Source organism: Petaurus breviceps, unplaced genomic scaffold (genome assembly GCF_028583685.1).
Source record: "Petaurus breviceps papuanus isolate PSGF00001 unplaced genomic scaffold, PetGlider_PUasm1.0 90903, whole genome shotgun sequence".
NCBI classification, from domain to species: domain Eukaryota; kingdom Metazoa; phylum Chordata; class Mammalia; order Diprotodontia; family Petauridae; genus Petaurus; species Petaurus breviceps.
This window is the reverse complement of record NW_027187376.1, coordinates 15,722,987-15,743,448: the sequence shown is the minus strand read 5'-3', so window position 1 is coordinate 15,743,448 and position 20,462 is coordinate 15,722,987. Positions and strand designations below refer to the sequence as shown.

At 38.3% G+C, this 20,462-nt stretch overlaps 1 protein-coding gene across 1 annotated transcript in view; it reads left to right on the top strand.

Annotated features, from left to right (window-relative positions):
* PARD3B (par-3 family cell polarity regulator beta) overlaps positions 1-20,462 on the top strand; it is a 1,344,967-nt gene that overhangs the window by 842,220 nt on the left and 482,285 nt on the right. Inside the window, exons 12-13 of the mRNA XM_069075096.1 lie at positions 1,504-1,618; positions 8,302-8,401. Of these exons, the coding sequence (XP_068931197.1) occupies positions 1,504-1,618; positions 8,302-8,401 (215 nt within the window). The remainder of the gene's footprint in view (positions 1-1,503; positions 1,619-8,301; positions 8,402-20,462) is intronic.

Here is a 20,462-nt window from a genome sequence, read left to right as displayed (position 1 = left end):
CTCTCTCTCTCTCTCTCTCTCTCTCTCTCTCTCTCTCTCTCTCTCTCTCTCTCAAATGTAAAGCCCAAATAGATAAGTTGCCCAAAGTGACATAGGTAATAAATGGCTGACTCGAGATTCAATCTCTTAACCTACAAGCTTTTATTAAGCTCCTACTACATGTCAGACACCATGCTAAGCCCAGGGATGCAAAGAAAGTCAAGACCTCCTCAAGCTCGCCTTCTAACAGGGGAGATGATAGACAAACATTTATGTACATACAAGATATATGAAGTGTAAATAAGAGATCTTCTCAGAGATAAAAGGATTCAAACCTAGATCCTTCAAAGTGCTCCATATCCTAAATCACATCATGTTTCAGTGCCTTCGGGTTACTAAGACTATAAGTTGCAGGTGAGTTACCATCTGCATCAGTGGAGGGGGTTTCTACACAAGGGAGCTCCCCACACTGATGAAATCACAAAGATTAAAACAAATTAACTAGCAGAGGACTAATAGAGAAGGAAAAAGAGTAAGTCAAGTGCAAGTAGACCAAATGCTATTTACAGAATCAAAGTGACTCTGGGCTCTGCTTTGCATTTCTCTGGATGGCATCATTCTTCTCTCAGTAATGATCAAGGGATCAGTGGCAAGATGGCTTCTAAATTATTTTCTTCCTTAAAATGTATCAAGGAGACAAATAGCATAAACAAGAAGAAAGCACAATTCTCAAAGCCTCAATTCTAAAAAAAAAAAAAAGAAAAAGAAAATGGACCAGAATACTTTATAACCTGCAACATCCAATTACCAAGCACCTGTGGAATATAAACCACCAACATACCATTTGGTCTACTCTGAACCTGAGTAAAACATGCATTTGTTTGCAGAGTGTCAGAATTAACTTAGGTAAGATGTGGCAAGAAAAGATTTCCCAGAAGAGAAGCAAGCAGCCTGGAGGCCTGGCAGCGGATTGTTTTCACGCCCTGCCGGAAGACCAAGCTTTTGCAATGGGATGTACTCAGGGCTCTTGAGTCCCAAAGATTCTAGTTTGAGCTTGTCCTAGAGCATATGCACTTGGTCTCTGAGCACGAGGGGGACCAGCTGGCTGGCAGTGAAACACCCTTGGCATTCACTGTGTCTTGTGTTGACACTGCCACAAGCTGTACTCCCAGATGGAGCAAAATATGAAAAAAGCCAGTTGTGAGTGGAGGAGGGTGGGGAGAGGGGGGAGAAGGAATAATAAAGTTAATCCTTTTTCTGTGTTAGGCTCTTGAAATACTGTGCCCCATACCACCATCAGGGTCCTTTGTTACACAGGCAAAGATGAGGTTGTTGGGAAGCCATAAAAAATTTTTAAAAAATTTCCACAGCAGAGAAACAATAATGCAAAATAAACACTCCATAATCTTTCCCTCGATTGAATATGATTTAATGGTGGTGATGACCCTGCTTGAGCTTTGCTATGATTGATTAACTTGGTATATATCAAGGGAAATTACAACTTCTTCCTTCTCCTTTCCATAGGAGCTTTTTCCCAAGCCCTCTCTTGAGAGCTGTCAACATTTTGTTACCACCTCCAGGCGCCATGAACCCAGCCCGCATCCATTCCTCACATACAGCCCACAAGAGAGACAAAAAGGTATGGTTCTTTTGTATTCCCCTTAGCACCAAAGAAAGAGAAGAAGAGGGAGGTGACTTTTTTTTTTAGCTTAAAAAAAAAGAACAGTTAATTAGACTAAGTGCAGACTGTTACTCTGAGTCATGAACATTCAGAGATGGGTGGGAGAGCTGACTCAGAAGTTGTGAATTAGATTCCTGGCAACGATACCAGTTTAAGTAACAGTTTCTAGCTCGCTGCCCCAAACACGGAAGGTTAGATATTAAACAAACTATGACTTGAAAATTCAAAGCCATCAGTGCTGGGTTTCCAAAGACCTTTTTAATGTTGACAATTATCAAATATGATTAACTATCAAACTTCAAAGATCTAAGGTCCAGATAGTAGTGAACCATAAAATGTTAGCCACATGTTTCAGAGATGTCTGATAGACTGTAGGATGAGCACACTAAATACAATTAGCTGAGGACATTTCATGGGGATGAAATGTGTTTTTATTTTAGTAATATGATAGTGCAGTAATTTTTGCTATTATGTATTATATGTACACATATATTTATATGTGTATATTATACATAGATATTTTTTTCTATCCATGCAATTTATAGAGAGCGATGAAGGTCCATGTATATCATATACCAGAGTCTAGGCTTTTGTACCTTGTTCTTCAACACTGTGATATTAGGAAAAAATCACTGTTTTTTACTAAATGTAAACAGTGATTATTAGTGATTCTGAGGTAACTCCCATCAGAAGGAACTTGAACATATGGGACTCTTCTGGGATTGCTCTGCAGTAAGATCCCATTTGCCCCAGCAGGAATTCACAGATCTACCCTCCTTAGGCCAGGAGCTCCTTCTGAGATAGACTTCACTCCGACAGAGTATAAACATAATCATATATCTCAACAGTGAAAAAATGGCTAAAGATGTCTCAACCTATCTGTCACAGCATCATTCTAAGGATAAATGTATGTCACTTTCAACATTGTATTGTCACTATCCTTAATTTCTGAATAAAATGCATTGAAATGATGCAAATATAATGATCAGACTTCAGTCAGAAGAAGAATAGTGAAATATACTTCATTTCTTCCTGCATAAAGGTGTGGAACTATGAGAGCAGAATGTTATATATGCCATTATCAATTATCATTTTGCTCCTTAATTTTTCTTAACTGTTTTTCTTTTTTACAATGGAGAATTTGGGGGTAGGGAAAATGTTGGGAATTACTGGAGTGTAAAAAACAAAAGATATCAATAACACTTTTTAAAAAGAAATCATACAAATTGCTTGCATGTCATTCCAAGTACATTTGACAGTTCTGTTTCTAATAAAATGAGATGTTAGTAAAACACTTTGCAAACCTTAAAGCACTAGATAAATGCTACTTTTATTACTATTATTATTATTATATTGTCATGGAGTTTTAAGTGACGACAAAACTTCCCATTCATTAGCTGAAATTTGGACTTATAATTGCGTTACAGTATTTGTTTTAAAGTGATTTCTGTCCTTGATTGGAATGTTATATTACTGTACTGGGTATAATATAGAACAATCTGTTCTTATTTCCTTTTGCAAGAATGAAACAATTATGCCACTACTAGGTCTATATCCCCCAAAAAAGAAAAGGACTTATTTGTACAAAATTATTTATAGCAACTCTTTTTTGTGATGGCTATGAATTAGAAATCAAAGGGATGTCCATCACTGGCTAAGCACGATGTGGTATGTGATTGTAATGCAATGCTCTAAGAAATGATGAGCAGGATGATTTCAGTAAAACCTGGAAAGAGTTACATGAACTGAAGCATAGTGAAGTGAACAGAACCAGGAGAACATTGTACACAGTAATAGCAATATTGCACAATGATCAATTGTCAGTTACTTAGCTATTCTCAGCAATACAATGATACCAGACAATCTCAAAAGACTAATAATGAAATATACTTTCTGCCTCCAATGAAGGAACTGATATTGAAGTGTGCTATTTTTCACTTTCTTTCAATTTTTCTTTTATACAAGTCTTCTTGTACAAAATAACTAATATGGAAATGTTTTATATAATTGCATATGTAAAAGCTATATTTGATTGCTTACCAAGGGGGAAGAGAGAGAGGAATAGAATTTGGAACTAAAAACTTTAAATTAAAATGTTTAAAAATTTTTAAAAAGAATGAAACAATTGCTTCTCAGCAACCGAGTCCAATATTTATTTAAAATCCAACTATAATTAGTATTGTAGCATATGGTAATTTATAGTATTAGGATATGATGGACAAAAAAATTACAGTTGTTAGAGGTATTAGTTGAAATTTGGTTGCTTTTATATAGACTTGCTAGCTTATTTTTAAAAGTTATTATAAAACATTTTTCTAACAAAATATTCTAAAAATGCATAGGGATGAGAATGAGAATATCACTTTAATTCCTTTACTCTTGGAAATCAGTTACCTCTCCTAACTGCCAGACTACAATAGAGTCCCAATATCCCATCACAAATGGCCCAATGAAAGCAAGACAGGCAAATTTGACTCACCATTGCAAAAATTTTTTTAAAAAAGAATCTCCTTTAGGAAAATAACACTAGCTTGAGAAAATGTAACATCTAAGGGTGGGATTAAGGGAGAGGGAGCCGTTACAGCCAAAACATTACATTTTTTTTTTTTTTGCTTTCCTGTGTATATTTTTAAAAATGGGATACATTCAAATCCAATGTTGATGTGCTATGTTCCATCTATTTTTGCAATAATAGTACTTACCACCCACAGATCTCCAGTTTTTTTTCCCCCTGCCAAGCTGTTACACAGGGGAAAAAAAAACACATTTTTAGAATTACCATTTGTAGAAATAATAGTGCCAGAAAATTCATTTTTATGTTGGAGTGCTGGTAATGAACATTATCTTCACTGGGGGAGCTTTTGTGTCTAGAGATGATGAAGGGGCACCCAAGGAGTGTGCTTTCATTTCATATTTTAAGTAGTAGAGTGATCTCTTCATACTGCAACTAGGTTACCAGTGTTCCTGTTCTTCCTGAACACTGTCGTTTGTCTAGCCATATGTTTCTTTCTACTTCCTCCTCTTTACCAGTTCTAGTCCCTGTTCCACAGATCTCTGCTTCTCTCTTAGGAGAGGCAGTGTGATATACTGGGAGGAGCATTGTACTTAGACTGAAGAGAATTATTTAATAAAAAACCTTTGGCATTTATTTTGTGATCTTGAATGAGCCAGTACCCTCATCTGTGAAATGGAGATAATAAACTTGTAGTATTTATCTCTTAGGCTTGTTAATAGGGTCAAATGAGATTATAAAGGTAAAATTTTTCAGTTATCATGACTAGCTATCATTATAGGAAAGACACATAAAAAATTCATGCTAAAGAACTTAAACATAGTTTGATGTGTTAACCCTCAGAGGGCATAAAGAAACACCTCACTCCAATAGACTCCAAATTAATTGTATCATAACCCTCAGTTTTCTTGTAGGGAAAAAAAAAACATGAATCATAAAAGAGCTTCAGAGATGGTAAATTATAGTCTAGATATGGCAGGATAGATGAACTTAGTAGAGTGCAGCAGACATGGAATAGAAAGGAAGCTGTTTAGTGCAAATGGGATTAAAAATCAATCACAGGAGAGACCTTAGAACAGAGGTTCAGAGAAGAAGAGAAGTAACTTGTTCCAGGCTACACAGTCAATTAAATGACAGAAGTAGGAATTCAAGCCCATGACTTTTGAGTCTTAGGATAATTCATTCTAGATTGGAAGAGCTATAGAGAAAAGCAGAAAGAAGGACATCAGCTGACCAAAAAAGCAAGGAAAGGTGAGGTGGCTGACCAGCCTGGAGGAGAACCAGACTTTCTTTTTAAGCAAAGTCAAAATATAGTCAATAAGAGGTATCAGTCTAGTGCATCCTACTCAAAAGTAAGTCACTGAGTTTGTTAAGCAGACAACCTGAGATGGAGGCAATATATAGAGAAAAACTAAGACTTTTGACCTGAGGACATACTATTTATAGGAAAAAAATAATGCTTTGTTCTAAAATGATAGCCATCAGATAGCTTTCTTATGTGAGGTTCTCAGGACCTATTCAGGAATGTAAGTATTTTATTAGACCATCCTAACCCAAAGGAATAGATGTAAGATGGAAACTGAAGATATCAGGACTGCCTAAGAACAGGACAGGCGAGAGAACAGAAACTCCTCACTACGGCCATCATAACAGAAGACAGAGCAGTGGTTCTGGCCACCCTTGACTGATTAGCCACTTGAAACAACAGTCATGAGAGTGACAATTGCCATCAGATTGTCTCTTTTTCCAGCATCCAAAGTATGCAGAAGTTAGGCAAAGAAATAGAAGTAGGAGACTAGAGGGGGAGGAGGTAGGGAGATGCAGAGCTGGCAGAATAAAGGGAAGTTCCATTCCTAACTGAAACAGATCATGGTTCAGTGGATCCCAGTGGAGCTTAGTAACGATGGAATAAAAAAGTACAATAACATTTGCTTCTGCCTTAGTACTGAATTAAAATAATTCATCACATTATTTAGGGAGATTACCCTCCCCCCCCCCATATAGGAAACTATTTTAAAATTCTATAGGAATTACAGAATTCAGAGTTGTAAGGGGATTCAGCAGACAAAGCTCAACTGAAATCTGCAGTAACAACAAAATCCCTGTACCACACATCCGCCAAGTGATTATGCTGATTTAGCTTAAAGACCTCTAAGGAGAGGGAGTGCCTTCCATTTTGGATAGCTCTGTTAATACAGAAGAATGAACATTGGGCTTAAAGTCAAGGACCTGGGTTCAAATCCAACTTCTGCCAATTACCACCTCTGTGGCCTTGGACAAATCAATTAACCCTCAGGAGCTTCCATTTCCTCATCTTGTTAGATTAGATCACCTTGGAGATCCTTCCTGCACTAAATTTGTTACTTGATAACACTAAGTTTGCCTCACATCAACTTCATAAAATCATAGATTCAGAAACCTCAAAGGCCATTTTATACTCCACTCCCATTTACATCTAAGAAAACTGAGACCCAAGGTGCTTAAATGATTTGCACAAGGTCATATAAGCCCCATCTTGTTACTACTGGTTCTGCCCTCTGAAGACAAACTGAGTTTACTGTCGAGTCTCTCATCCCTGTGACATCCTTATCATATAGTATTCTTGGAGTTCTCACAGTGACTAACACATAGTAGACCCCTGTCCCCCAAAGATTATTTGCAGAGGGAATGAAATAAATAAGGATGAATGTATCTATGGTGTAGATTGGTAGGGATATAAAGGAGCTTCATCTTTCAAAGCTCCCCATGTACTCACTGTTTCACTTATAGCCCTGCTTTCAGAGGCTCAAATTCCCAGAATGCACAGCACCAGCTGTTTGGGAGCTGTAATATGTATATGGGCCTGTAATTGGTTAGCAAAGATTTCTAGGGAGAAGAAATAAGATGGGGAAGAGGGAGGCATGGAGCTCAAACAGATCTTTATGTTGAAGTAGACATGTGGGTTACATCTGTAGCCCCAGTGACCACATCCAAAGGAACCATGAGAACCAATGACTGCAGAGATGCTGCTGGTGATGTGGACCTGTTATCTAAAACCATATTCATTTGGGCGTGGCAGCCCCTGACAAACACAATCCTCCTCCCCTCACCCCACCCCCAATTGTCATACCTAGGGGGAAGTATGAATTGTCTGCTTTATGGGGTTGTAGAGCAGGAGACACTCCCTTCTCCCAACAATCAGAAAGCCTCAGGCTCAAGCATTTCCTCTCAGAAGAGTTGTTTCACTTACTGTGCTCTCTCTCTCTCTCTCTCTCTCTCTCTCTCTCTCTCTCTCTCTCTCTGTGTTCCTCTCTTTCTTCTCCCTCTGTTTTTCTCTTCTCTCTCTCTCTTTATCTCTCCCTCCCTCCTTCCCTCCCTATCTCTTTCTCTCCCTCTCCCTCCCTCCCTCTCTTTCTCTTTCTCCCTTCCTCCCCACCTCTCTTCCTCCCCCCCCCCCCTCCCCCCCCCCTCCCTTTCCTCTCTGTCTCTCTATTTCTCTCTCTCTCTTCCTCCCTCTCCTTCTCATTAGGTACATAGATAGATAGAGATACACTTATTAATTTAGTTTAATATGTTTTTTAAAAAATGGGGGTTTTTTTGCTTTTTTTTTTGGAGGGCAATTGGAGTTAAATGACTTGCCCAAGGTCACATGGCTAGTTTTTGTGTTAAATGTGTGAGGCCGGATTTGAACTCAGGTACTCCTGACTCTAGGCCCTGTGCTCTATAAACTGCATCACCTAGCCACCCCCTTAAAAAGGTTTTTAAGGAGGCAGTTAATACTTGTCATCTTTTTACAAGTAGAAAAACTGATTATTGATACACTGACCTCATTTTCCTCAGATTATCTAAATGAGTCACAGTCAGTGCCATGAATAGAACCATCATCATCTCTTGCCAAGGCCATGTATACTACTAGGTCACCCTTATAAGAATATATTAGGGTATTTTGGTTTACATCTGCAAGTGCATGTCTATATTATCTCTTCTGTGAATCCTGTGGAAATGCATTTGCGATGAGAGGTCATCTTCATTTCACGGCTGGTTTATGTTTCAGTTTAAATTGGGTCTGTGAGATGAACTGGGTCTTGCACAGGAGTTAGAAGGGTCTCCTGGCAGTCTGCTATCACTTCATCTATTTTTTTGTTTCTAGAACTGCTACTGTCTGATGCTAACTGGACTGAGAGTGACATCCCACCGCCTCTGCCCCCACATCCCAGTCTGGAACTGGATCTTGAAGATTATAACTACAGGTATGCCTAAAAGAGGGTTTTTGACATGTGGTCCCACTGCTTTTCTAGGGGAAAAAAAAAAGCAACTTCATCTTAACTGCCCTTTTTATGGGTAGATAATTTTATACCAATGCCTGTCTATCACTTTCATCCTCATGAAGGTTTCAGATTGTCAGACAATTTGTGTCCGGATACCCTAATTTTAATGACATGACGGTTAAGCATAAGACTGTAACTGTTCAGCTTGTACTTCCTAAAATATGCAAGAGCATGGCTACGTTTCCATTTATGTTTTAAGTTTTAAAGATGTAGCAGAAGCTAACAGGAAAAAGCTCTATGCAAAGGCTTACTAGAAACAAAAGTTTATTTCTTTGGTTGTAATTCATTTTCTGAGTTGATGAAGACCATAGGGTATTTTAAAGGTAGAGAGCTATTCTAGGAGAGTTAATGGAACCTAAAAATTAAAGAAATGCTATATATAATAGAAAAATATCGAAAAGGATACCCAATATTGTATCCATTCTGTAATAGAAACTAAAAAAAAATCAATAATTTTCAGAATCACAAGAGTATAAGGGAGATTTACTAAGCATACACACCATTTGACTAGTTGAATTCATAGATATTTTTTTTGCTTCTGATGAGTTAAAAAAAATCATTAAATTGTCCCTTTGCTATTTTCAGTATTTATTATACCTATTAAAAAACTGCATATTTCATACCATACTATGTCCCAATATAACCCTATAAAGTATCTTCAATTTTCTAATCTCAGCAATGCTATTGTCATTTCTATTATGGTTTTTTTTTTTTTTTTAATGTAAGATACGAAAAAGACGGCAACAGAAGTTGCAATATTCTACAAGTGAACCAGATCAGATAGTGGTTTTTCCACAGTTATTTCCTTAACCTTCTTCGTGGTTTACTCTTTTCAAATGTATTCATATTTCACAAACCTTAAAGCATTATGTAACCATGAATAGTCATTATTTGCCATCTTCTTAGAGGTAATTTGGCCAAAATTAAAGTCATTATCATTCCACCACAAAATCATTTCCCCTCTAGCTTCTTTCTTTCTGAAAAGGTACTGTCATTCTACCACTCCACCCATACCAGGAAAATTAGAATTGTCTTTGATTTATCCCTCTAAGAGCATGTATTTGGGAGTGCCTGCCTGAGAAGGTACTTTCCCTAGATGTTTTACAGAGAAAATACTATAGGGGGTGTCTCATCTTCTGTCTTCAATAGGGACTACAGACTAGTCTTGTAGACAATCTTATCTCAAGCAGCAACCCCTCTTACTTTCTAATCTAACTGAAGGCCTAGTTCCATCTGTGAACCATAGAGATAAATATCTTCTCCAAAATCATTGAGATATAAACCTAGGAGATAATACTTAGTCCCCAAGGACTAAAACCTGAGGTAGATATGAACAGTTGCCTCAGAGAACATGCTGAGTTGAAACAATTGTTTCCCTTGCAACAAAATGTTGCCTGATAGGATCACTGTGGCCCAAGGCCATTATTGCTCACTTTACTTACAAATATGTTATCCCTTGAATATTCTGGCTCAGAGCCAGTCCTATATGTTTGCTATATGGAAAGAAGAGACCTTGCTGAATATCAGTGGAAAGGTATCTATCCCAGATGACTGTAGTCCCACTTTCCTTCCCTTTAGCATGATATCTGAGGGCTTCAAGGATGATTTTTCCTTCAAAATGCTGCTGTGCTCAGATCTGTTTCTTTCTCTCAAACTTAGAGTAGGTCCTTAAACCAAGATCAAAGAAGGATTAGTATTGATTGCAGTGGATAGAGTGATAATATTTGGTACCCATACATTGAATTATCCAACACCCAAAAGTCTTCAGACTGGGAAATATGGGGGGAGGGGATAATTCACAGGATTTGAAACCTTGAAGAAATGAGACTTTCTTAAATGTAAGAAAGCATCAAGTTGGTCTTAATGAGCTCGTCACCACTTACATTACTGCAAAACCATCTATTTGCTCTAGAGACCTATGGGTACGGAGGGTGGAATCACAGCAGAGGCAAGGGGAAAATAGGCTGATCAGTAAAGAGTCAAGAAAAGACAAAAAGTAGCAATTTAAACTTCTTCAAAAGCCCCTCTCCTAGTTAATAGCTAAGAACCTTGCTAATTATAAAGCAAATTACCTAAGCAGGAAGTGCCAGATAACTTGGAAAAGGTGGGAAAGTCTGAGAGAAAAATAGGAAAGAACATTATTTTAAAAAGCTCATCCCGACTTGTTGACAGAATCCCTGGCACAACAAATTGCCTGTTTGCTTTGAGAGTCTTTGAGAACTCATGATCTCAGTGTCAGCGAGTATGGAAGGCAAAGGGGATGAATGTTCAAGTGGCTCGAAGAGATTTATACTCATTACAGAGCCATGTTACAGCTAGGTGTGTGCAAATGCAGATTGGTCTCCCTTTTGGAGGGAAATGGAGGGTTATCTCTGTAGTCTCCAGCTTATCTACAAGAATGAAGTGTGTCCTGAAAGGAGAAGAAATGTTTTAAGAGGAAAACAGAGTGCCTAAAGGCATTGTCAAGGTCCCATTTAAAGCTACTAAAAGGCTCGTTTGCTTTTGGCACTGCGGGATTAGAGTGGGACTGTACTGTTTGAGGAAGAAGGTCCTCATAATGAGAATCCCCAGATTCTGCCAGGACAGAAGGCATCTAGAATAGGGTCTAAGAAAATGCGAATTCACTTCTCAGGGAGCACCAAGGTGCTCCTATGTTTCCCTGATGTCTGTTGCTTTTTGAGACTAGGCAAACCTGCCGACCAATTCTCACTTCTAGTGATTCATGGGAAGATAAATGGTATCGCTAAAAGAATCCTAGAATGTACCTTTAGGGAATCGTAGGAAGGGATCTCAGACAGAAAACAGCATAGGCAATGCTTTTGTCACTGGTTAGCAAAGGACTTCTGAATAAAGATGAGGATATAGGAAATAAACAATTTACAAGATGATTTCAGAGAAGGGGATTTGGATTTTTAGAGCAGGACTTCAATAGGGGTGATGGGTTCCTGAGGAAATATGGACTATATCTAATGATGGCCAGGAAAGAAAAAAAAAAAAGACCAGCAAATCACATATACCTCGAAGTGTTGAGAATGTAATGAAGAGGACTTTAAACTGAAAATGGAGAGGGAGAAAACTGCCCGCATATGTCAGCTAAACCAGATGCTAGTGATGGTAGCAGGTATAATCGGAGGGAGATTTGAGGTGCAGAAGGACACTAATAATACTCGTGGCCTGAGGTGTCTATACACATATGCACATAATACAAGTAATAATCCAAGTGACTGGAAGTCTTAATGCAAGGAATAAATTCAACCTGTTAGACAACTCTGAGACTTGAGAGGATGTTACCTACCTAAAATACAGAAGTGGAAGGAATAAAGCAGCATTTAAATCAAGACAATACAACTGTGGGAATTTATGAACAAGAACTGCATTTGGGTAAATCTCTCTTGGTGGAACAGCAATGATAATACATTTTGGTAGCTCTTTATGGCTTGTAAAGTGTTTTAGAAATATCTCATTTTATTCTCACAACCTACTCTGAGAGGTAGGTCCAATTATTATCCCCATCATACAGTTGAGGAAACTGAGGCAGACAGAGGTTAAGTGACCGCCCTAAGGTGACAAAGCTAGTCAATAGCCAAGGCAGGATTTGAACACAGGACTTCTTGATTCCAAGTCCTGCTGCTGTACCTGGCTCCCTGAGGAAGACAAAAGAAGTAATATTATGGTGGGAATCTAAAACAAAGGGAAGAAACAGATTATGAATTCTACAAGATAGCAAAACTTGCATGGAAATAGAATATGGTTGAACTGAATGATTTGGACAGGTACCAGAACCCTCTAGCTGCTAAAAGCATAGCAGCTGACAAATGTTTAACTAGCCTTAGTATCATTTCATTCTTCAGAAGATGGAGGGATCAACGAGGAAGACTAGCATTCTGAACCTGATGCTGACCAATAAGGGAATATTTATTGTCAGAGTAGAAATGATAGGAACCATGGGAGGAACCCATCACCATTTCTTCTTAGTATCCATGAGAGATCAAGAAGGGCAACACTGGAGTACTGAGTAGTGTTTGATGTGAACCATATGTTTTGGGAGAAATTTCAGAGTTTGGAGAAAAGATAGAAGATATCCCATGGCCTACAGTTCTATTGGATGAAATTGGCTTTATTTAAAAAAAAAAAAGAGTCTAGGTTTATGCTCAAGAATGAAATTCTGTTAGTAAGAGAAAGAAGATTGACTAAAGAGACCATTGTAGGTAGACAGGGAACTGGTTTTTAAGAGAAACGTACACAAGATACAAGGCAAGTGAAAACAGGCAAAACTGACACTTCCAGCAAATGCTAAGAATAACAAGTAGGATCTTTGCAATTGTGTTGGGTCAAGAGGAAAATCAAAGAAGAATTAGGATTGATGACTGCAGTGGATGGAGGGATAACAATTGATGGCTGGAAGTAGGACTCAACTCCCATCTTGTTGCATTTTTACCCTTACCAAATGGTAAGGGTATTTGAAGATCTTCCCTGCACCTTGATAGCCTCACTTGGAGCCCAACAAGAAAAGCCTGCTTAGGGGAGGCTTGTTTTTCAGGAAGGCCCATACCTTTTGTTACTTTGTCTTTTGGGTTATTTTTTGCTTTTTGGAGGTCAATTGGGGTTAAGTGACTTGCCCAAGGTCACAAGGCTAGTTAAGTGTTAAGTATCTGAGGCTAGATTGAAACTCAGGTCCTCCTGACTCCAGGGCAGGTGCTCTATTCACTGAGTCACCTAGCTACTCCCTCCTTTTGTTACTTTGTAATTAGGCAGTGAGTCATGAGGGTTGTGATGCCCTCTGACCCTGGAGAAGGATATGTATATATACTCTGAGGTGAGGTTTTACTTTGGGGCTGACTTATGGGAAGAGTTGTTTAATTTGGCCAGATGAGACTCTGGGCAACCATTGAGCCCCCCAGCTTTGAAAACCCAGATGTTGGTTCTTCTCCCTCTGTTAACTAACCATGTATATATGTATATAATGGTCAGCTAGAAGTCCTGTCTTCTGGTCTGTTGAATTGTCTTATTTTCTTTGTCTGTGTTTTTTGTCTGCTTGTAATTTCTGTTTGTTTTTTTCTGACATTCAGGGTGTTGACTTTTCCCCCTGAACTAAGTGAATGATATATGTGTTTGATTGATGTAAGATTGCTAACCCCTTTTGAGTTGCTTTCTTTTAGAAAAGCAGATCAAAGAAACTGTGCTAGCAGCCATCCTGGGTATGCTAGGGTGCTTGCTGTTACACCTATCAATGAGAATATTTTTCAGATGGGGAAATGTAGAAAAAAAAAATAACAGGTGATTGAAACCTTAAATAAATGTGGTAATGATAAGAGAACATCTAGTTGGTCTTAATTAGTTCAAGTACAGGAATACATGATGACCTGTATTCTATAGTACTGAAAGAACCCATAGGTGAAAATGGTGAGCCACTGTTCATGACCTTTGGAAAATCATAGTGAATAGAAGAGGTGCTAAAAGATTGGAAATGGAAAAAAATTTATGACTTTTTTTTTTGCTTTTTGGAGGGGGGAAGGCTAGGCAATTGGGGTTAAGTGACTTGCCCAAGGTTACATGGCTAGTAAGTGTCTGAGGTTGGATTTGAACTCAGGTCCTCCTGACTCTAGGGCCAGTGCTCTATTCACTGTGCCATCTAGCCACCCCATATACTGACTTTCAAAAAACAAAAAAAGTTGCATTCTTTAAATTATAAGCCTTATAAGTTTGACTTTTCTTTCTGGCAAAATTCCCAAATGCAATATTATAGGAATGGCAAATCTCATGATATCCTTTTGGACCAAAATGGAGATACATGGGATGGATTATAGTGTAGTTAATACCAATAATATAGTAATAGCTGACATTTATATGGTACTTTAAAGTTTGCAAAGAGCTTACATTATCACATTAGTTCCTCCCAACAATTCTGCAAGATAGATACTATAGGTACCATTAGTCTCATTTTATAAGTGAAGAAATTGAATCTCAAATGGATTGTAACCTACCACCTTCCTTACACAATTGATATGTGTCACAATAGGGATTTGAACCTCTACCTCTCTTGACATTTTGTTCGTTACTTTGTCTAGTTTGCTGCACAGCCTATCAAGCTAGTGAATTTTGATGTACTTGAACAACTATATTCAGAATTTCAGTCAATTAATGGATTGAGAAAAGCTCAAGATCTTTTGCTGCAGTAGAAAAAGCTCCAAAGAAAACTGGGTTCTAGTCCTGGGTATATTACGGTAACTTTGGATGGGCCATTTCACTGCTTAGCCTTAGTTTCCTTATCTGTAAAATTTTAAGGGTGAACAAGGTCCTTGATTTCAGTTTCCTTCCAGATCTCAAATTTTATTTTTTAATAATTCTAGGATGTTATAATATGGACAAATGTGTGCTAAGTGGATTTACCATGGATTGGATGACCCAGCCCAAAGAATATTGATTATAGATCCTTGTCATCCTAGATATCCTAGACTGCCATGAGACTATGTCATTGTCCCTCCTTCTGGGCTATGCCATCAGTAAAGACTACAATGAAAACACAGATGGCATGTTGATAAAGTTTATGGATGACACAAAGCAAAAAGGTATAGATAATTGGTCACTAATAACAGATTGGGATTCTAAAATATCTCGACAGGCTAGATTTAGTCTTTAATCCTTAATAAATAATAATAAATAAATAATCCTTGATAAAAAGATTTGTTCTCTGAAGTTTGGATTCAGTCAAAGGACTGCACTTGAAAACCTAGAGGGTCACATGTGGCCTCAAGGCTCAGGTTCTTCACATCTGGGCTAGAATGATGGGTTAAGTCTAATATGATAAAAATTTTAATAGAATAAATATAAACACCTATATTTGAACAGAAAAGTTGGATGAAAGAATTGCAGCTAGGTAATCATTCATAAAAAAAAGACCTGGAAATTTTAATAAGCTTTAAACTTAAGAGAAAGCATGAAAAGGGGCAGCTAGGTAGTGTAGTGAACAGAGACCGGCCCTGGAGTTGGAACACCTGAGTTCAAATATGGCCTCAGACACTTGACACACTTATTAACTGTGTGACCTTGGGCAAGTCACTTAACTCTAATTGCCTTAAATCCTTCCTTTGAGACATGCTAACTATGATTCTGGACCATTAATAAGGTATTAATAATAATAAAGCACTAATTATAGCCACCATTTATATACTGCTTGAATATTTACAAAGCGTTTTGTAACTATAATACCATTTTATCCTCAAAACAAACCCAGAAGATAGGTACTATTTTTAACCTCATATTACAGATGAGGAAACTGAGGCAAACAAGGTAAAAATCACTTGCCCAGTGTCGCACAGCTACAAAGTATCCCTAGTCATCTCTCTAAAAACTGTGAACTGCACAGCAGTTACCATCTATATTGGTTGAGGGGGTTTCCTCACTGGCCACTCCCCACATAGATGAAATCATAGATCTGTACCCCAAAAAATGGAAACCCAAGATGAATATTACTACGTGGACACAACAACAACAACAACAACAACAACGCACTAGCTTTTGTGTGGCCTTCGGCTGAATACTCAGAATAAACGAAGTGTTGATCCGCCTGCTGCTCTGCCCTGGTCAGACCATTTCTGGCATCTTGTTTTCAATTCAGGGTGTTATAGTGAAGAAGGACATGAACAAGCCAATGAGTCAAAGTGTACCCAGAGGAGGGTGACCAGATCTTCCCATTGTTAAAAAAAAGTTTGAATTTTTTCTGTCTGCACACCCACCCTCACCCCAGGAATCAGAACTCGGAACAATGAACAGAAGTTGCAGAGGCAGTGTTCCACCCAATATAAGGAGAAACTTCTTGATTCATAAAGCTGTCCAAAAGTGCAAAGGGCTATCTCAGGCTTAAGAAGACAATCAATAAAGTTCTCTCTGAGATCTAACATTTCTGGGATTCAGTGAAGAGTCAGAGCATAGATGCCAACTGCGGGGCCACCTGCCTGCAATACCTTCCAGTGCAACCCAAAGCAGATAAAAATCTAATTGGAAAATATTTGACAAAATAAAAAATACAATAAAACATAGATAGCATTATATCTTAAAACTACATCAGTAAGTGGCCCAAAGGGATCATTACAGATAAATAAAGTGGTCCTTAATTCTAGTTGAGTTTGATATCCCCAAGTTGGAGGATAAGTGATAGTGATTGTCATTCTGTGTGTGAGATGACTGGGTGGCTCAATGGAGAGAGCATTGGACCTGGAGTCAGGAAGACCTGAGTTCAAATGTGGATTCACATAATTACTAGCTGTGTGATCCTAGGTGAGTCACCTAACCTCTGGCTGCCTGAGTTTCCTCATCTGTAAAAAGGAGATAAGAAAAGCACCTGTCTATCAAGAGGGTTGTAAGGATAAAATGAGATAAAATTTCTAAGCTTTTTGTAAACCTTAAAGTGCTATATAAATGCTAGCAATGATGGTGATGATGATGATGATGATAAAAATGATGTTAAAAGCCACTTGTGTCCCTTTTGTAGCATCTACCTGTAAGGTAAACCCAGTGACCCATGATAACATGGGAAGTGAAGATTTTATCAAATATATAAGCTGGTCATTGAAGGGGAGAGGTTATTTCTCCTCAAGAAAAATCTATTTATGAATTTTAAGTTGGTTAGTGCATGTGATTGAAACTGTGATGTGTAGCAGATGCAGAGTCCGTCAAGGTTGTCTGCCAGTATTTCTAATTCCTACACATTGCCTGTGGTCAGTGTGCTGAGCCTAGAACTGAATCCGAGAAGCCTGAGCTTGGTTGAGCTTGGAAAATTAGGCGATGTTCTTGTCCACACCAAACTCCTCACTGCCACCCAAATCCATCTGTTTAACTTACTGATGATAACAATGGCAGCCACAACTAGCATTTATACAGTCATTTAAGGTTTTCAAAGCATGCTGTGTATGTTTCCCCATTTGATGCTGAAGACTACCCTGAACAATGGGTCCTGTTATTATCCTCATTTTGAAGAGGAGGAAACGGAGTTTAAGGTTTATGGAGTTGCCCAGAAGCTCATAGCTGGTAAGTGATTGGGGTCAGATTTGAAGACACATCTTCCTGATTTTAAATCTAACGCTGAATCAGTTATGCCCTATCGCCTGTCCCTGTGATGTTTATAAGGATGCAGACCATGGAATGACATGATCTGAGGAGCATCAGAATGCCTCACATAACAAGGACAATCACAGCATATTACTAACAATGACCTTGCTCTCAAGAAAAGACAAAGGAAAGGCAGTCTCTAGGATATGTGGATAAATGGAGGTGTCATGTAGTGGTAATGAGAGACGATAGATGACTCCAGTGACCCTCTGATACCTCCAAGATTTGCTGTGGTTTGTGGGGATACATGAACAGGAAAGAATTCCTCAGGATGAGAAGGGGCTGATGCTGTATTGGGGAAGGTACTCATCGTGAAGATGAATCAGGGATCTACCAAAAGGATACCCATTAGAACATGAACTTTCTAAGAGCAGGGCCTTTGTTTTGCCTTGCCTGTATACCCAGTATTTAGCACACTGCCTGGCACACAGAAACATTTGATAAATATTTGATGACTGACTGACCATTTTGCTTCATTCACATGTTTCAGATGACTTTTAAACTCAAATCTTTATTTCTACCTGACTTCTGAAATCTCAGACACCACAAGGATTTTGTGAAAATTACCCTTCCAGCCCTCGGGGAATGAAATCTAAAAGTCTGAGTAACTCTAGCCCTTTTGTGATTAATTAAGTTTTACATCAACTGTTCAGCACAGTTAGTAGAAAAAGCACCTTACAGGTGAAGTATTTTTTTCATTTAAAAAAAATGAAGATTTGTTTATTCTCCTGGACACCCTTCATGCCTTGTAGGCATAGAGCCTCTATTCAAGGACATTGTCTTGCCAACCTTTGTGGCCCATCTTGACTGCCATGTTGACTTCACTTTCCTACGTGGTTACTCACCTGGACTTTACCATTTTCTCCAGAAACATATCTTCCTGCAAGATCAAATAAACTCTAAAACTCACTCTTCCTCAGTACCTTCCATCTCTGGGGTTCCATCTTCCCTCTCATAGGAGAGGTTGGAGAGTAGACTCTCTGGAGAGCTCCTCCCACATAAGCACATAGTAAGTGCATAATAAATGTTTACTGATTGATTGACTGACATCCCTATTCTATCACATGAAATAGGCCTTCATTTTTTCATTCAAGGCTTGTTTTTGTTTTAAAATAGCCAAACCAGGGGCAGCTAGGAGAACCTGAGTTCAAATCTGACCTCAGACACTTGATACACTTACTAGCCATGTGACCTTGGCCAAGTCACTTAACCCCAATTGCTCTCCAAAAAGCAAAAAAAAAAAAAAAAGGAGAAGAAGCCAAACCAGCAATACTAAAGTCCAAGAAAATTAAACAACCTTTAAAAATTGTAGATGAGTTTAAATTTCTGGGATAGAGGGACAAGTAGTGGAAAACTTTGGAAGGAGGTCAAGAAGTATTCCTGATAGAGTAGGAAGAATGTTGGGTTTGAAGTCAGGACACCTGAGTTCTATGATCAGAATCACATCTATGTGGCTTTGTATGTGTTTCTTTCTTTCTAGAGGTCAGTTTCCCCACCTGTAAATTGAGGGGGTTGAAGTAGATATCCAAGAGCTCTTTCATAAATGACTTGGTCCTGTGTTCTTGAGAAAAACCATAGCCCAGAATTTTTGCCTGAATTTAAGAATAAAGCGGATACCATCATAGCCTAAATTGTGAGGGCCAGTAGCCAGTTATAGCTAGAAGTTCAAGGAGATGATATTTGTCAACTGCCAGACTTTCCCCCAGGAAATCCAACAACAGTCTTGTCTTTGAGAAAAAAAAGGAAGACCAGTCCAGATTCAAAGCCCATCCAAGATGCCATGATGACAAAACTTAAGACTGAGGCATCCAGATATTTAGCAGATCCCAAAGAAAAGTTTAAAGAGAAACATTCCAACCATGACTGGAGGAGGGGGCAGGGGCCCAGGGGCTAATAACTTGATCTCAAATGCCTGTGCTTGATGCAGAGAAATTGACAGTGAGAAAATGATAACAAATTAAATATGCTTGGGGGCAGATTCTAAAAATAATAATAAAGATATCTGGCATTCCTGTAACACTTTAAGATATCACTTCACAGATATCTCATTTTATCCTTAAAATTATCCTGGGAGATAGATGTTCTTCAGAGAAAGGTTAAGTGATTTACCTAGATCATATAGCTATTAAGTGTCTGAGACCAGATTTGAATTCAAGTCTTCCAGACTCTCAAATATAGCAATTTATCTGCTATACTACCTAGCCCTCAGTTTCTCCCGAAGATACCTGTCAATTTGTTATCAAAGATGCCCTTCTGAATTCTATGAACTTGATTATAGCCCTATTGTTATTTTTTTTGGGGGGGGAGGCAAGGCAATCAGGGTTAAGTGACTTACCCAAGGTCACACAGTTAGTAAGTGTCAAGTATCTGAGGTCAAATTTGAACTCAGGTACTCCTGACTCCAGGGCTGGTGTTCTATTCACTGTGCCACCTAGATGCCCCTTACTGTTATTTTTAAAAATTCTTCTTATCAGAGTATAAACTCCAGGAGGCAAAAGACTGTTTTATATGTCTTCAGATTCAGCACCTTGCACAGTAATGGGCACATACTTGCTCAGTTAATATTTATTTAGTAATTGGATAAAAGAATCTAAATGTTGGACAAATTTAGAGCTTTGTCATTGGCATGTGGTACCTAGTCAGACCCAAAAGTTGCAAAAATGTGTCATTATCAAGTCTGACACTGTCACACCCATTCCCCATCCTTATCTTTAGTTTAGCTATTTAAGACACAGCCAAGAACTTAGAGCAAGACAAAAAAAATTTTAACATCCTCAGGAATAGTTGTCACAAAGTCTGTACACTAAAGCTCATGGATTTTATTCACAGACTAGCCTTTCAAATCCTTGCTCAGGACATAATTATTCTTACTTTA